Source organism: Heloderma suspectum, chromosome 2 (assembly GCF_057233095.1).
Source record: "Heloderma suspectum isolate Gila_16-S chromosome 2, 16-S_ref, whole genome shotgun sequence".
In the NCBI taxonomy this organism is placed as follows: domain Eukaryota; kingdom Metazoa; phylum Chordata; class Lepidosauria; order Squamata; family Helodermatidae; genus Heloderma; species Heloderma suspectum.
Window position 1 is genome coordinate 405,653,384 of NC_139459.1, and position 17,343 is coordinate 405,670,726.

Below are 17,343 nucleotides of genomic sequence, written 5' to 3' on the forward strand. Positions count from 1 at the left end.
ATGCACCTTTTCTTGAGTACTTCGTCAAGCTCGTCTGTCCCCTCAGTGATCCGCGTCAGAAGACGGAGCCCCAAAGGGGAATTTTCGTAAATACGTTTTCCCAGCTGTGCATGAAGCTGCGTAGAGACTTCAGGATGATGCAGAGGTGATTCTCTTTTTCCTTATAATTATTTATAATTATTATTATTCTCATGAAAGCTCCAGGCTTTACACCCACCCCCCTCCAACTTTGCTTTTGGCATAAACGTCAGATTGAAGAGCAACATGAGGTGACGTCAGGCATCCAGGCGCAAAGGACTGGTGCGTAAATGCCTCCTGTGCCACTGAGAGTTTGGGAGGAGTGTCAGGGCATGAGAGGAGGCCTGTGTGGGCCTGAGGCTGACTTCCAGTCATCCCCTTCAGATGTGACACCTTGGCGGGCTGGGCTCCATGTGTACTGGGAAGCCGCGGAAGCCTCGGTCCTGCAAGGGGGCTTTGGCGTCTCCCAGTTCTTCTTCTAATCAGTGGGGAGGAGCAGACGCTACGGTGGAGGCTGTGCCGGGCATTCCCAGAATGATTCTGCTGTTGCTGCTGCTGCTGCTGCCCCAGGCAGCCTGTGGGACACTCCAGGCCAAATGCCCCTTGACGTTGGAAAGGGGTAGAAGGAGCCCAGTGAGTTATTACAGGCCAGGAGAACTCCTCATTGGCGGGGTCGTCTCTGCAGAAAAACAGCTTTTTTCATTTGCAAGCAATTTCAAGGAGCCACCTTCTAACAGCCATCTTTACAAGTAAGTCATTATGCAGCGGTGGTGATAGAGTGACTTTCTGCTCCTTCCTTCTCTTGTGATTTCATTAGTTCCAAATATGCTTTATTTGCCAGGGATTTTCCCCATTGTCTGCTGCCTTCCGTAGGCAAATAGCTTTTCCACTGTTGCTTTTGGGGGAAGACTTTGCAGGTGCATCGAAAGTAACACCCGATCTGGTGCCCAGCCTGCCCTGTCATGTGCTGCAGCTGGCCAGGTTCTTTTGGAAAATGTAGTGACAATCTGGTCTTTCTGTCGCAGCTTTCATGTGCAGATCAAAGACCCACTTTTCTCCTAAGCCCTGGGAGCAGATGCCACTTCTCCTCCCCCCACCTTGCTGCCAAGTATGATGGTCGGTGTTGCTGGATGTGTTTGAGCTGCGGCTATTCTGTAGTGAAGCAGGAGGGAGCCGACAAAGAGGGATCACGAATGGCCAGAAGGGGAAGGACTCCTTCAGCAAACCACGGAATTTGCTACCACAAGATGTAGTGATGGCCACCAATTTGGATGGCTTTAAGGGGGGGTTAGACCAATTCCTGGAGGAGAAGGCTGTCCATGGCTACTAGCCCTGAGGGCCATGTGCTACCTCCAGTAGCACGTAGGACAATTGATTTGGACTAATACATACAATTACATTAAGGTGTTCGATAAGAAATTGGAACTGGGATATGGGATCTTTTTTTTAGGCACTACCGTTTTTTTCTGTGGTAAAGGCATATAAAAATTAATCACACACTGCAGCAGTATGTATGCAAGCCTCTATTTCCCATATTTAGAAAGGCTTTAATAATCTGCCCTTTAAAGTACATTCGTGGCTTATTTGGAAAGAAGTTTCCGTAGGGCGCCATCCTAGTCAGATATGCAGCTTCCTCCGAACTCGGAGGCAACCACCTATCCAATGCAGGGCAGGAGAAGCGCGGAGGGGATCATTCCCTCTGCATTCCTCCTGCCCTGCATGTTCTTCTAGGCAGCCGATTTTGGCTGTCTAGCTGCGGGGGCGGGGGGGTGAGTGGGGGAGGATGCTGCTGTATGACACGTTGGATGAATTGCGGTATTCAGCTATTCCATAACTCCCAGGTACCCACTCCCACTAAATTTTGGCTGTTGGGGGCATAACAATGAAAGGAATAAATGAATGGATCAAAATAAAATAAATTCCCAAGAACAACATGCCATCAAGGAAATGACACCACAGCAGAGATGTGGGTGGTCTTGAATCTTGATGTTGATGCACACAAAAGCTTTTGTACAGGGATCTGAGACCAGGTGGCCTTTTCATTTTTTACTTCAAGGTGTCCAAGCAGTTTTTACATTAACACAAAATATGATATAAGAACACAGGCCACATTAAAGAAATGCAAGCTGGTTGTAGGAAGCAAACCGCATTTCGAAAATCTCTCTTTTGTATTCTTTATGGAGCATTGCTCCTAAGACAGGACAGTCACGAGCTTTTTCAAAGGGAGCAGAGAAGACAATGAAGACAGGTGTTATTGTCCTACTTTTTCTCAGGTCTGGATCTCATATTTATATGATTTCTTATGAGCTCTCGCATGATGCTTCAAAAAGTGCAGAAAAGGGCCACTAACATGATCAAGGGGCTGCAGCATCTCTCCTACGAGGGAAGGTTACAACAGCTGGGATTGTTCAGCCTGGAACAAAGGAGGGCGAGGGGAGGCAGGACAGAGGTCTACAAAATCATGCCTGGGGTGGAGAACGTGGATAGACAGACATTGTCTCCCTCTCTCAAAATACTAGAACCCACTGGGGCCATCCTACGAAGCTGATGGTTGGGAGATTCGTGGCAGACAAAAGGAAGGACTCCTTCACACAGCACGTAGTTTAACTGTGGAATTCGCTGCCACGGGATGTAGTGATGGGCACCCATTTGGATGGCTTTAAAGGGGGGTTGGGCAAATTCCTGGAGGAAAAGGCCATCAATGGCTGCTAGTCCTGGTGGCTGTGTGCTCCCTCCAGGACCAGAGGCAGTGAGCCAATGTGCACCAGTTGCCTTAGAACCCGGGCAGGAAGATGCTGTTGCACTGAGGTCCTGCTTGCGGCCTTCCCATGGGCACCTGGTTGGCTGCTGTGTGAACAGAATGCTGGTCTAGATGGACCCTTGGTCTGATCCAGCCGGGCTCTTCTTATGTTCTTCTGAGTTTACAGAGGGAAGCATTTTTACTTTGTTTTCCCCACGTTATTTTAGCCATAGCCAGCTCAGAGGTCAGCGAAAAGTCGCAGCATTTCATATGCTTTTGAAAGGAAAGCTTGTAGCTTATGAGAGATGCAGAGACCAACATCTCCATTTATTTCAGTTGAATATTTGCAAGGCAGTGTATTAGGCAGGCTGGCTCAAGAGTCTTGCAAGAGGCCCAAACGAGAATGCAAAGTCTCACGGGGCACATATTCATCACAAAGGAGCTGGCGGCAGCTGCCCAAGCCTCTGCAGGCCGGATGGGGACCTCCCTTGGCCAGATTAGGCCTGAGGGCTAATACGAACACAAACGAAGCTATGCTGGATCAGACCAAGGGTCCATCTAGCTCCGCATTCTGTTCCCAGGGTGGCCAGCCAGGTGCCCACGGCAAACCCAGAGCTGGACACGAGAGCCATAGCACCCTCCCACTCGCTTTCCCCAGCGGCCGGTACAGAAAGTCTTGCTGATGTCGGAGTGATGTTGGAGTGACTATACAGCCAGCAGACCAGTCGCCTTTTGTGATGCTGAGCTGTTTCTCAGCATCTATTTCCCCTTAGCTGTGGGCATGTGTTGGCCAAGGCAGCGTCCTCCTGTTGGGTTTGTGGGAGGACGGATGGAGTCTTTAGCCCTTCATGGCATTCCCTTTCCTAGAGCCAGGCGAAGTGATTCTCCTTCAAGCGGCCTCGACTGGGTGGTGAGTCGTGATCTGCGCCTTCCTTTGCCCCTGCTGGAAGAGCTCACTTTTACTCACGCTGCCCCTCCCTTGGCCAAGGGGAATAATCGGGAGAGGGCAGGCGCCTGAGACACCTGCGTGCGCTGTCCCCCTCCAGTCCACCTTCCCACCTCAGTGGCTCTGGTGTCTTGCCTGCAGTCCCCTCTAGCCTGAAGGTGCTGCTGCTGAGCGCCAGGTTGGCTACTCGGGAAGGTCACATCCGTTCTGAGCTTACAGCTGAAGAATGTGCCAACCTGGCCTGTGTTACCGAAACCGGGTTGGATGAGCAGGTAGGGGTCCAGCTCTCCCAAATGCGTCTGCCAGGATGTCTTGTGCAGCACTAAGCTCGACTATGGGGGCAGGGGGGGGGGTAGCCTCGGTCTATAGGGATTCCGTCCCAATGGTCAGATTGCCTGTCCAACCGTCAGCCAGTTTGGAGTGTGTGTACCTGGTGTTGGGCACCCGAGACAGGATCGGGCTTCTGTCGGTGTGCCGCCCACCCCGCTGCCCAGCAGTCTCCCTGCCTGAGCGGACTGAGGTGGTCTGGAGCGTGACGTTGAGGACCCCGAACCGGATGGTCTTGGGGGACTTTAGTATTCATGCCAAGGCTACTTTGTCAGGAGCGGCTCAGGCTTTCATTGCCACCATGTCAACCACGGGCCTGTCTCAAATACTGTCTTGCCCAGTGCATGTGGGAGGACACACTTTGGAGCTGGTTTTCAGTGCTGGATTGGGGGAAAATGATCTGTAGGTGGGGGAGCCAGTAGTGACTCCTTTGACATGGACAGATCATTATCTGATCAGTTTTGACCTTCAGGCCACCTGTAACCTCTGTAGGGGTGGAGGGCCAAATGTGATGGTCCGCCCCCAGAGACTGATGAATCCAGATGGATTTTTGAGGTCACTTGGGGATTTTCCTGCAGGCTTAGCCGGCAGTCCTGCTGAGGTCCTGGTCACCGCTTCGAACGAGGGGATGACCCCGGCTGTCGATAGGATCACTCCCAAACGTCCTCAACCTAGTCGTAGAACTGCATCAGCTCCTTGGTATTCTGTGGACTGAGGGCAATGAAACGACTGTGTTGATGATTAGAGCGCAAATGGAGGAAGACTCAGAATGAATATGATCGAACACAGGTAAGAATCCATTTGCAAGCTTATTCTGTGGCAGTGATGGTGGCTAAGAAATCCTACTTCTCTGCCACCATTGCATCTGCTCAGTGTCGTCCAGCAGAGCTCTTTTGTGGGGTTAAAGGCCTCTCAGGTATAGGTCTTGGAACACCAGAACTCGAACCCTCAAAGGCCCGCTGTGAACAATTTGCCAGACACTTTGCAGATAAAGTTGCTCGTGTTCATGCTGACTTGGATGCCATTGTTTGACAGAGTCTGATATGGATGGGGCTGGTGCACCATCTGGTCACATTATGGATATCGTTTGGGTTGTGCAACCTGAGGACGTGGACAGACTGCTTGGAGGACTGAGGCCTACTACTTGCCTTTTCAATCCTGGCCCATCCTGGCTTGTGAAATCTGCCAGCTCTGGGCTGGATATCTGGACCGCTGAGGTGGTAAATGCCTCCTTGAGGGACGGCAAGGTCCCTGCAGCTTTGAAAGAAACTGTGCTGAGGCCCTTGCTGAAGAAACCAAATTTAGATCCCATGGTTCCAGATAATTACTGCCCTGTGTCTAACTGGCCATTCTTGGGCAAGGTGCTGGAGCGTGTGGGGGCCTCACAACTCCAAGCCGTTCTGGATGGAACTGATTATTTAGATTCATTCCAATCAGGTTTCAGGCCTGGTTATGGGACAGAATCAGCCTTGGTCGTCCTGGTCGATACCTTGTGCCAGGTAGGGATGTCAGAGAATTCCACCATGGATCTCGGTGAGGCCAAATGCCAGTGCATTCGGCCCCCCAAAATCTGTGGCGGAACGAAGCCCCCCCCCCACGAAAGGCACGCGAAATGGAGCACTTACCTGCTGCCGTCCGTGCTGATTTGCGACTGGCAGCCGCCGTGCGGCCACCATTCGCTTCTTCATCATAGCCGTGATAGGCTACGTAAATACTTATGTAGCCTATCACGGCTAACGCAGGGATGCCTTTTGTGTCCCTGCAGAGGCTGTGATAGGCTATGTAAGTATTTGGCAAGCCAAAAAAACACAAAAACAGCGTACGCAAATGGTGGCGGCTATGGCGGCTGCCATTTGCGTTCACTATTTTTCTCCATTTTATCCTACGTAAATATTTACCTAGGCTATTACGGTAGGAAAAAAAGGGGAACACAAATAGCATAGTGGGCGCTATTTGCGTTCCTTTATTTTTCACCGTTCTAGCCTACATAAATATTTATGTATATACTTATACTTACGTAGCCTATCACGGCCTCTGCAGGGATGAAAAAGGGGGCTGCCATTCTCAAATCAGCACGGACGGCAACAGGTAAGTGCTCCGTTTCGCACGCCTTTCGGGGGTTGGGGGCTCCGTCCCGCGTGCCCTTCATTGGTTGGGGGGGCAGGGGCTTCATTTTGCCATGGATTTCGGGGGGCTGAATGCACCGGCATTTGGCCTCACCGAGATCCGTGGTGGAATTCTCTGACATCCCTATGTGGAGCATCCTTGCTGATCCCAGGCACTCCATCCTCCAACCTGAATTTGGGACTGAAAGACCCAGGAAAAGCACAGGTACTTGGAGCGTAAGTTGTAACCAAGCACAATCTGTGACATTGCGCAACGCCACGACTGATCACGGGGCACGTCAGATAAGGCATCAGCCTCAGCTTCCCATTTCCTGGCCAGACCAACGTGGGATAGCCTAACTTCTGGTCTTCAAACTGGCAGGTCTTTTCGTGACTGAATCTGGGTTATACACTATGAAAGGAGATAAGGGGGATGGAAGACTTGATTGGTTGTTCATCTCCTTCCACCGGGCACAATAACCTCCCAAACTGTCACACTATTGATAGTGTTACGATTTGTGAATTTGTCTAAACTTTTTAAAAAGCCATCCAAGTTGGTGGCCATCACCACATCTGGAAGTAGCAAATTCCATAGTTTAACTCTGTGGTGAGTGACAACATCCTTCCTTTTATCTGTCTCAGATGTGAATACGTTATTTCCATTGTATATTTTTCAGGGAACAGGGCACATTGTACTGGAAGATCCTGTCCTCCCTGTTTGCCATTCAGGAGATCAATCAAAATCCCACGATCTTACCCAACATCACCATGGGCTACAACATCCATGAGAACTATTTTGATGAACGAATGACTTCAGATGCCTTATTAAGCCTTCTCTCTGTGGGGCACGCGAATGTTCCCAACTACAAGTGTGGAAGGCAGAATCAGCAATTGGTTGTTCTTGAGGGATCTGACTCTGACATCTCCATCCAGATTTCAACCATGTTGGGCATCCACAAAATCCCACAGGTGGGGATAGAGAGGAATGGGCCAGACACAATTTGGACATCTTTGAAGGGGGATTAACAAATACTTCAACTCTGATCTATAACAAAATACAACCTTAATGTCCTCTTTTCCTTGCCAGGTCAGTTACACTTTTATTTCTCATCTGCTGAATGATAAAGCTCAGTTCCCTTTTTTCTACCCAATGGTCCCCAAAGACCAAACTCAGTACCAGGGAATTGCCAAAGTGCTCCTGCATTTCAGGTGGACCTTGATTGGTCTCGTCGCTTCGGACACAGACAACGGAGAGAAGTTCATGAGGACTTTGACACTTGAGCTTACCAGGAACCACCTTTGTGTTGTTTTCACACAAAGATTCTCCGGAATGATGAGTGCAAACCAAATGGAGATCCATCCGGCTTCATTTCGCAAATCAGGAGAAGTCAATGTTTTTGTTTACTGTGCAGATACCAGCTCATTCTTAAGTGGAATGTACTTTATCAAAGATTACAGTAATTACTTTGAAGAACACAGGGCAGGAACAGTCTGGATGATAACAGCTGTGTGGGACTTCACCTTGGAACTGATGACTCATATACCTCCCCCACGCATCCATGGCATATTTTCCTTCCTTACTGAGAAAAATAAAAGGAAACCATATGAACATTTTTGGCGCTTTTCCTCTTTTATTGACCACTGTGTGAGGAAAGCATTTGAGTGTTCATACTCAAAGCATGCACTGTCTGTGAAAGGCTGGACAAGATGCACAGAGAAGGAGAGACTGGAGGCCCTGCGCCCAGGGGACATGGAGATGATCCTGTCTCTTGACAGCTACGTCATTTACAACACCATCCAGGCTGTGGCCCGTGCCTTGGATGCCGCTTCTTCGTCCAGATCCAGGAGGAGGGTGGTGGAGGGTGGAGGCAGGCCGGATGTTCAGAGGCTGAAGCCATGGCAGGTATTCCCTTTCCCATTTCGGATGTCCCTGCTGAACATGTTGATAAATTGTGCACTTCCAGAATGGTTGACTTGGAATTGGACTCAAATGACCAATGTAGTAGTGTGTGAAATGTTGTGCATTTGTGGAGCAAACCCAACTGAGAAATTCCCTGAGCTGCTCCCTCTTTCGGCCCCCTAAACCAACCTCTGAGGACGCCATGCAACTGGTCAGAGCCCAGCACTGGCCCCACCCCTCTGTGCCTGCACTGGCCCTTCCCTCTCCTCCCCCATGGGAGTCAGGCATCTTGCTGACTCTGTCTGATCCTTCCTGCCTTCTGACTGGGCTGCTACTTTGCCACCTTCTTGTCTCCCCTGTGGCGCGCTCACCTCCCTCCCTCCCTCTCCCAGGCTCCCTCTTTGGCTGTGGGAGTAGGGATGGCGGAGAATTCTGCCACGGATTTCTGAAATCCGTGGCAGAACGGCCTGCCATCCCCCCGCCTGCCCCCCGTGGAATCCCCCTGGGATGAAGTGTACCTGGGGCAGATGTTCCGGACAGCGGTGGCTCCGGCAGCGGCTCTGGCAGCGGCGGCAGAGGCAGTGGCTGGTCTTTCGATCGGCTGCCATGGCTGCCATTTGCAACCTGGTCTTTGCCGTGATAGGCTACGTAAGTATTTACGTAGCCTATCACGGCAAACCAAGAAAAAAACCACACTCAAACAACCGTATATGCAAATGGCGGCGGCTACGGCAGCCGCCATTTGCGTTCCCTATTTTTCGCCGTTCTAGCCCACGTAAATATTTACATAGGCTATTACGGCAAAAAAAAGGGAACCGCAAATAGCATAGTGGGCGCTATCTGCGTTCCTTTTTTTTTCGCCATTAAAGCCTACATAAAGATTTACGTAGGATAAAACAGCAAAAAATAGGGAACGCAAATGGCGGCCGCCATAGCTGCCGCCATTTGCGTACGCCATTTTTTTGGGGGGGCTTGCCATGATAGGCTATGTAAATACTTAGCTTGGCTGGACGCATTTGGCGGCCGCTACGGCGGCCACCATTGCGTCCGCAGCAGCCCGTCTGCGGCTGGAAATCCGGCTGCGAACGGCCCTGGCCGGCTGCTCGCGGAGCCACCAAGGAGTGGAGCCGGCCAGGCAGGATTCCGGGGGGAGGGATGGAGTGCCTCCCCCGCATCATGAAAAATTCCACGAAAAGGTGAGTTTCGTACATCCCTACGTGGGAGTCTGTTTAAGCAAGTGGGGGCTCTGTGGGCCTTTGCCTAAATCCATCTGGCCCCTCCTTCACCTGCAGGAATGGGTGTATTCCTGCAGCTTATGCTAAGGATCTGTTTGGCTGATGTGGGAGGGAGGAACGTGATTAATTGTTATAGAGCCTTTTAATAGTGTGCCATCCGGCCCTTTTCTCCACTGTTGTCCATTGAACTTATCTTTTTACAACTCTACATAGCAGTGGTTCTATCTGTTTTTATATAGAGCAGATAATAGTTGTGTGCTGGGAGCATTTTCAGAAATCCTCTGGACCATTTGATGATGTGTAGGCCAAGATATTCAGAGTACATTCAAGCACTTACTAATAATATAACATGTATAGTGCAATCCTATCTATGTGTACTCAAGACAGCCTTACTCCCTATTAAGTGTAAATGCTCACCTATTTGGGAACATCCCATTACATTCAATGGAGTGTATTTCTGTCTAGACATGTATGAGAATTAGGGATGGACAGAACACTTACCTTCCGTTCCATTCTGTTTCTGCTGGGGGGGAGACGCTCCGTCCCTCCCCCTGGAATCCTCGATGGGGGGGAGGCAATCCTGTCCTCCCCCCGGGAATCCTGCCCGGCCGGCTCTGCTCCGCGGCCAAGCTGCGGAACCGCCGGCTGGTTCCGGCCACCCGCAGCCGGACATCCGGCCACTGGGCAGCCTTGCAGGGATGCAAATGGCGACTGTTGTAGCCACCGCCATTTGCATTGTAGTAGCAATGTAAAGGGTCAGACTAAGTAGCCTCATGCTTTTGCTGAGCTCTCTCTCTTTTGAATACATTTTGCAAGCTGAAGAGATGCAAGAATTTTCTCTCTTGTCAACAAGGCTAAGGTCAGAGTTGCTCATCATGTTCTCTGCTTATCATGTCCTATAACCCATTTCCTGGACTATAAACAATTGTGCTAGAAGAGGAAATGCTGAATACTGCAAAACCACAAAGGAGGGGGCGGGGGAGAATTTGCCTATGGGTTACAATATCTATAAAAGCAATTTGCTAATGTACTTCGGGGCTTTTTGGCACTTTGGAAGTTATTCCAGCCATAAAGCCCGCGCGTTAATAAAGAAAAACTCTTTTTCCTTCACTCCGTGGTCTCAGTTGATTCTGATTTCTGCAACAGCATCCCTGTATTTAGCTGTGATAGGCTATGTAAATACTTACGTAGCCTATCACGGCCTCTGCAGGGACGCAAATGGCTACGAAGAGGAAGCAAATGGCGGCTGCAGCACGGCCGCCATTCGCAATGCAGCGCAGACGGGAGCAGGTAAGTGCTCCGTTTCGCGCGCCTTTTGTGGGTTGGTGGTGGCGGGGACTTCGTCCCGCACGCCTTTCATGAGGTGGGGGGTGGGGGCTTCGTTCCGCGACGGATTTCGGGGGGCCGAATGCACTGGCATTCGGCCTCACCGAGATCCATCACGGAATTCTCTTCTTTGGCCGCGGGAGTCTGTCAAAGGAAGTGGGGGCTCTGTGGGCCTTTGCCTAAATATATCTGGCCCCTCCTTCACCTGTGCAAGTGGGTGAATTCCTGCAGCTTATGCTCAGGATCTGTTTGGCTGATGTGGGCAGGAGGAACATTATTAATTATTACAGAGCCTTTTAATAGTGTGCCATCTGGCCCTTTTCTCCACTGTTGGCCATTGAACTTAGTTTTTACAACTCTGTATAGCAGTGGTTCCATCTGTTTTTATATAGAGCAGATAATAGTTGTTCCTCTGGACTATTTCCTGAAGGTTTCCTCTGGACCATTTGATGAAGCAGAGGTCAAGATATTCATAGTACAGTCAAGCAAATAATAAAAATATAATATGTGTAATGCAATCATATCTATGTCTACCCAAGAGAGACTTACTCCCTGTTAAGTGTAAATGTTCACTTCCTTGGGAATATCCCATTAAATTAAATGGAGCATATTTTTGAATAGAGATGTATAAGATTGCAGTGTCTAACTGACAATTTTCTGCCTTTTTATGGTGCCCAAAACGTACCCGAGGAAAACACCCGTTGGACTTTGCCTGAGGGTCAAGTCTAGGCCTCTTTGCAGAATTCTGCTTTGGATGCAAACAGAAGTTTGTGCAGAATGTTTATCTCTAGAAAAAAGAGAATAGAAAGCAGACCTGGGGGTGGGGGTAGGGGTCAGGAATAAAACCAGGTCTCTTCTGAAGGGTAAGAAGAGAGAGGTCCATGTGAGTGTGGAAGCAGCCCTGAGCCATGGGAGATTTAAGGGTGAACAGAGATGTTTGATGTGGGTCTCCTGTGTACTACAGGCTGGTGCTGCTTCTGCCCTTGTAGTTTCATGCTTTCCTGCGGAACCCCCAGCATTACAACGCTTCCATGCTGGACGGAGCGTATTTGGACGAGAACGGGGACCTGGCAGCTGACTTCGACATCGTGAACTGGGTGGTGTTTCCCAATCTGTCTGTCGTTAGAGAGAAGTTTGGCACGATGGAAAGACGGGAATCCGCAGACCGGAAGCTCACCTTCGACCCGGACGCCCCTGTGTGGCCCAAGCGTCTCCACAAGGTGGGAAAATCATCTCTGCGATCTCATCTGCTCAGCTCTCATAGCTGGAATGTGCCATGCCTGGGGCTGCTTGGACGGTTTTGGTAGCTAGGGATGTCAGAGAATTTCTCCACGAATCTCCGGGAGGCCGAATGCCTATCACTTTTTTTTTTTTTTACTTTACTTTTTTCTTTTGTGGCGGGGGAGACGGAGCGCTCCCCCCCGGCCAGAACTTCGGCGGGGAGGGGTGGGGTGCCTCCCCACCCGCCAAGAATTTTCGGGGGGAGAAACGAAGCGCCTCTCCCCCCACCCCGAAAAAAGCTGCGGGACGAGGTAAGGGACTTTTGTCCATCGCTATTGCTAGCTCATCAGCAGGGCAGCTTCCGGTGCCGATTGGCAACACGTCTGTAATCATTTCCACAGGAAGACCGGGAGCTGCCTGTGGTCTGCCCAGCCCAGCGCTGTCAGAAGCGACTGGCAGCAGTGGCTCTCCCGGGCTTCGGGTGCAAGAGCTTTCCTGCCCACCTGGAGATGCCGGGGATGGAGCCTCGGACCTTCTGCATGCAAAGCAGGGCTCTACCGCTCAAGGATGCAGCCAGACAACTGTCCAGGGCTTGCTATGGGGCAGCCCTCCTCAACCTGGTGCCCCCCCCCGAAGTTTTGAATGGCCTTCTCCCATGCAAACCTGCCTGTGTGTTCAGATCTTTGGGAGAGGCCTTTCTCTCTGCCCTGCTAGTATCTGAAGCATTTTTGGTGGGCACTGAAGAGGGGGCCTGGAACTCCCTTCCCGGGGAGACCCATTCAGCCCCTTCTCTGGCATGCTGGAACACAGCTGAGAGGAAGGGCAGGCCCTGCAGGCACCCATGCCACTTGGCAGCCCTGGGCACATTTGCTCCATGACACCATGCCTGAGCAAAACTAGGCTAATGTGGGTAAACTGAAAGCCTCCGCGGTCTTGCTACGAGCCTTGAATTCTGGAGGAGTCCCATAGGAAAGGCTACATTCAGTTGCACTATTCCAGTTGGAACTTCATGCCACTGTTGCAGAACCCAGAGTCAGAGAGACCACGGAGTGAAGGAAAAAGAGATTCTTTATTTAACGCACGGGCTTAAGGCTGGAATCATTTCCAAAGAGCCAGAAGCCCCGATTTACATTAGCACATTGGTTTTATAGACATTGTGACACATATGAAACGGCTCCTCCTCCCCCTCCCGTGTGGGGTTGCAGTCCTTAACATTTCTCCTCCTAGCACTGTAGCAGCCATATCGGGGATCAGACTAAGTAGCCTCATGCAGTCTCATGCTTCATGTTCTTGCTGAGCTCTTTCTCCCTTGAATATATTGTTGTAAGCTGACGAGACACAGGAATTCCTTATCTTGTCAAAGGTCATACAATTGTATATCTTGTTCTCTGCTGTTCTCTTCTGTTCTCTCCTTATCATGGCTACCCTATAACCCAGTTCTTGTATTATAAACAATAGTGCTAAGAGAAGAAATGTTGAGGATTGCAACCCCATGCGGGAGGGGGAGGAGGAGCCGTTTCATATGTGTCACAATGTCTATAAAACCAATGTGCTAATATAAATCGGGGCTTCTGGCTCTTTGGAAATGATTCCAGCCTTAAGCCCGCGCGTTAAATAAAGAATCTCTTTTTCCTTCACTCCGTGGTCTCTCTGACTCTGGGTTCTGCAACATAAATGGTGCCGTGACTCGGATGTGGCAGGCTCTGAGCCAGACAGGTGGCAGTTGCCTGCTCTTGATCGCCGCACCGGGAGGACGAGCTCGGCGCATGCCTCCCTTTCTTGGCGCCACCGACCTTTTTGTCGAGTGAATGGGAGAAAGCCTGCGCCGGGATCGCCCAAACGGCAGCGAGCGGCAAGAGAACCTTGGGAAGCGGAGGAAGGAACTTGAGCCCTGCCTGTATCGCAGCTGCAATTGCGTTGAAACCCACATTGGAAGCCTTCAGGAGAAAGGCAAGTATATGGGAAAAAGAGGGCCCCGCCTTTAGGGAGAAAGGCCACTGGGCAGAAAAAAAGAGGGCCCCGCCTCATGAAGAAGGCCAGTGTTGGTGGTACACGTATGCAAAAGAACCTACTCCTTGCGGGTAGAAGGGGGGCCTGATCACACCCCCGAGCGGGCGCCAGTACCCAGCACGCCAGTACTCAGTAGGAAGCTGAGGAAGCTGGGGAAGCTTCAAGCTTGGGAAGAAAACAGCAAAAAGCTCAAGGTCGAGCTGAGAGGAAAAAAAAAAAAAGATCTGAGGCTGTTAATTAAAAAAATGTTGCAGGACAGTCTGGCTTTTAACAAAGCGTGGGAGCGTGAGAGTGTAAGGCCGAAGACGTAGCTGTTAGCCTAGCGCGCCGAGAGAGGGGGGGCAGGAAAATTGCCCACAACGTTCTGAGTTGTGCAACATCATCACCTCGCCTAATTGAGATGAAATCCCTAAAAAATGGAAACTGAAAATGAAGACCCAGAAGATGAAGGCAAAATAGAAAATAAAGGTGAAGAATCAGCCCCCAGAGCACAGGCTAGACCCCTCTTCGAGTGAAAAGTGTGCCATAAGACTGTCCCAAAGCAGAATAAAGTGGAAAGACCATGTTGAAGATCTCTGTCAAGGTAACCGTGTTTAGCTTTGAACTGTGTTAAAATTGCATAGAGCCTGTAGCTACTGACCATCAGCTATATGATTTCTGAAGAGCGTAACCATTAAGCTTTTGCCGTGGGATTCCCTGCAATGAAGAAATCTCACTGATTTGAGTGTCCAGTGTTACACTGCCTGAGTGTGTGCTGAAGAGACCGAGAAACCAGACAGCATGTTCCTGGCCAAGCCAAAATCACGCTACTACCATGCTCCTGGAAGCTGCAATAAACTGTGTAAGCTGGGAGACCCAACCTGATTGAGAAGAAAAGAAGATATTGGAGCAACTGTCTTAAAAATCAATGAGATCTGTGCAGCTGGCTAGCTGACGCTGTCAGTGATGTTACAACTTTAAATTAAGACTGTTTTCCTGTTTGAGACCCCAGCGAAGAAAGCTAACCCGAGTTATTTGTTGCCCGTGCCAAAGCAAGAATTTGGCGGCCCTGTACCTCATCGTGTCCTGTTTTGAGCTTGGGATTTACAAATACAAACAAACTGAGAAGCTTGCCTCTGAAGTCCTGCAAATCACCCCACCGCCTCCCCGAAGATTAATGGCTGCCTGAAAAATGCAAGTATAAAGCGATGCCCATCACCCCCCAGCGTCCTGAGTTTCGGCACTCAGTGTTTCAGTGCTTTCGTGTACCAGGTTAAAAGAGAAAAAAAAAAAGAGTAAGTTTTTAAAATGTCTGTGAGAGAACCTGACAGAAGTAAAATAAAATTTACAGAGGAGTTGCCCAAGTTAAAGCATCATGGCTAGAGAGCTGAGCTGTGCCGCTCTGTTTAGACAGAGGCCTTGCTAAAAAGTTAAAGGCCCTTGTCTGTCAGAAGGGGTGTAGGGCCACACTTTCCCTTTTTAAACTGATGCAAAAGTGGACAGCCTTTGCTGGAAACATCGCATCTTCATTGCCCAGAGCCTTCACTGTTTGCCTCCATCATCATCTGAGCTTTTTAGAGACACTTTGCACATGAACTAAAATTTTAAATTGTCAAAGACTTGCCATGGACAGTGCTGTGAAGCTTTGGATAAACTTGAACTCTCATCGCTGTGGACCGTGTGTCTGTGTTTGTAGTCAGCTCAGTGTACAGCAGGCTAAGTTTGATTTATAACTTTTAAATTTCCTTCTGCTAAAACTCATGCAGCATAGACTTGCTGATGCAAAAATGGTGACCTAGAACTCTTTGTGTGTGTGGGTATGCCTTTCCCTTGATTTTGATGAGCCCTGAGCTTTCAGCCAGAAGAGCAGTATAATTGCTGGATCTGCTCCATCATGCCTTACCATGCAAGAAGTGTTTTCCATTCATTGTGTTAAATTGCAGAAAAAGTTTGTTGTATATATTTTATGATTTCTTAAATATCATAAAATATATGTGATATTTGCAGATTAGTGTTAGTTGCAACTCCAAATGATACTAAGTGTGGTTCCCAATAGATGACAAGGAGAAAAGACAAAAGCAAGTAGAAAAGAAGGAATAGAGAAAGTAGCAGACAGATAGAGAAGAGAAGAAAAAAAAAAAAGAAAGAAAAGGCAAGAGGCAAAGAAAAAACATTTATAAAAAAGAAGCGTGGCCATAGTTGCCCCCAGGGTAAATTAAAAGCAGCTGATTGTGCCTGGAGCTTATTACCTGGGATAAAGTAGCCACAATAATGTAATAGTTCTTTAAGATAAAGAAAATCTAACTAGAAGGAGAAGAAGAACCTATCCCAAATGTGTGTCAGTGGGACTAGTGTAAGGCAGAAAGGTTTAAGTAAGTGAGTTTAACTTGAAAAAGACAAATAAAGAGACAAGGCTGGTGCATAGAGCAGAAAGTTTTATATAAAAAGTTTGAAACATGATCTGCAATACAGGCAGATCAGCAAAGAAAAAGAAAGCAAAAGAAAGAAAAAATTTGTCTTCCCATACTAATAAATAAAAAGTGTTATCAAGCACTTTGGGAAGCGAAGTTGTTTACAGGAAGCTGTGCCTGAGAACCAAGCACTTCTAGCCTATGCTGAAAATGCTTGCTAGTGTTGTGCTGCCTCATGGGTAACATGTATAGTATAAAAACCCATTTAGTGCAATAGCTCGTGGTTCAGAGAAGCTGTCTGATCCAAAAATTAAGTACGCCTGTGTGCTGTAAGTTACCCAATAAAGTCTCCTTGTAAGTAACCCCCCCCTGCTGGAATCCCAAAACACAAGTGGGGCTAGAGCGCCTCACCCAGTATCAAACCCTGCTGTTAGAAGCCATGAAAGCAGGTATGAAGAAGTCAGTTAATATGACCAAAGTGTCTAAAGTGCTGCAAGGTGCCACCAAGGCCCCAGAGCGTACTTGGAGCGTCTTTCAAATGCCTATCGCCAGTACACCCCCCTCAACCCAGAGGCCCAAGAAGACATGGATGAAATAAGAAAAGAAAAAGACACGGCAAAGGCAAAAGATTCTTAAAAAAGAACCAGTGTGCCCAGTGTGGACAAGATGGACATTAGTGGCATGAATGCCCAAATAAAATAAATCAAATACACAAAGGAGAAAACCAAAGGGGCCAGAATGGGCAAAAAGGGAGACAGCTTGAGAGGGGCCATGACATTGACTGTGAGGGGCAGTGACATTGACTTCATAATTGACACTGGAGTGGCATCAAAAGCAAGCAAACGTTAGCCTTAAACAAGAAGTTCAAACACTGAGCAAAGTTCTTCAAGCCCAGCGTCGCTTTGTCTTAGAAAATAAGCCCCCAATTCCCATCACAGAAGTTCATCCTTTCCAACCAAGAGTTAAAGTATGAGTTAAAGAGGGAAAAATAACCCTTTGACTCCCAGATAGAGAAGACTGAAAACTGTCATACTTTCCATCCCCACAGCTATGAAAGCAGCTAGAATTAAACCCTGGATACATTGGACATGACTCAAGAGAGCGAGAGGGGGAAAGTAGACCATA

At 49.0% G+C, this 17,343-nt stretch overlaps 1 protein-coding gene and 1 long non-coding RNA gene across 2 annotated transcripts in view; both read left to right on the forward strand.

The window, feature by feature from the left end:
* Positions 1 to 17,343, forward strand: part of LOC146356740 (uncharacterized) — a 563,405-nt gene that overhangs the window by 233,917 nt on the left and 312,145 nt on the right. The gene's annotated exons all lie outside the window — the stretch shown is intronic.
* LOC146356745 (vomeronasal type-2 receptor 26-like) overlaps positions 4,087 to 17,343 on the forward strand; it is a 34,886-nt gene continuing 21,629 nt past the window's right edge. Inside the window, exons 1-5 of the mRNA XM_084841307.1 lie at positions 4,087 to 4,279; positions 4,610 to 4,730; positions 6,814 to 7,030; positions 7,224 to 8,039; positions 11,587 to 11,817. Coding sequence (XP_084697433.1) covers positions 4,087 to 4,279; positions 4,610 to 4,730; positions 6,814 to 7,030; positions 7,224 to 8,039; positions 11,587 to 11,817 — 1,578 coding nt within the window. The remainder of the gene's footprint in view (positions 4,280 to 4,609; positions 4,731 to 6,813; positions 7,031 to 7,223; positions 8,040 to 11,586; positions 11,818 to 17,343) is intronic.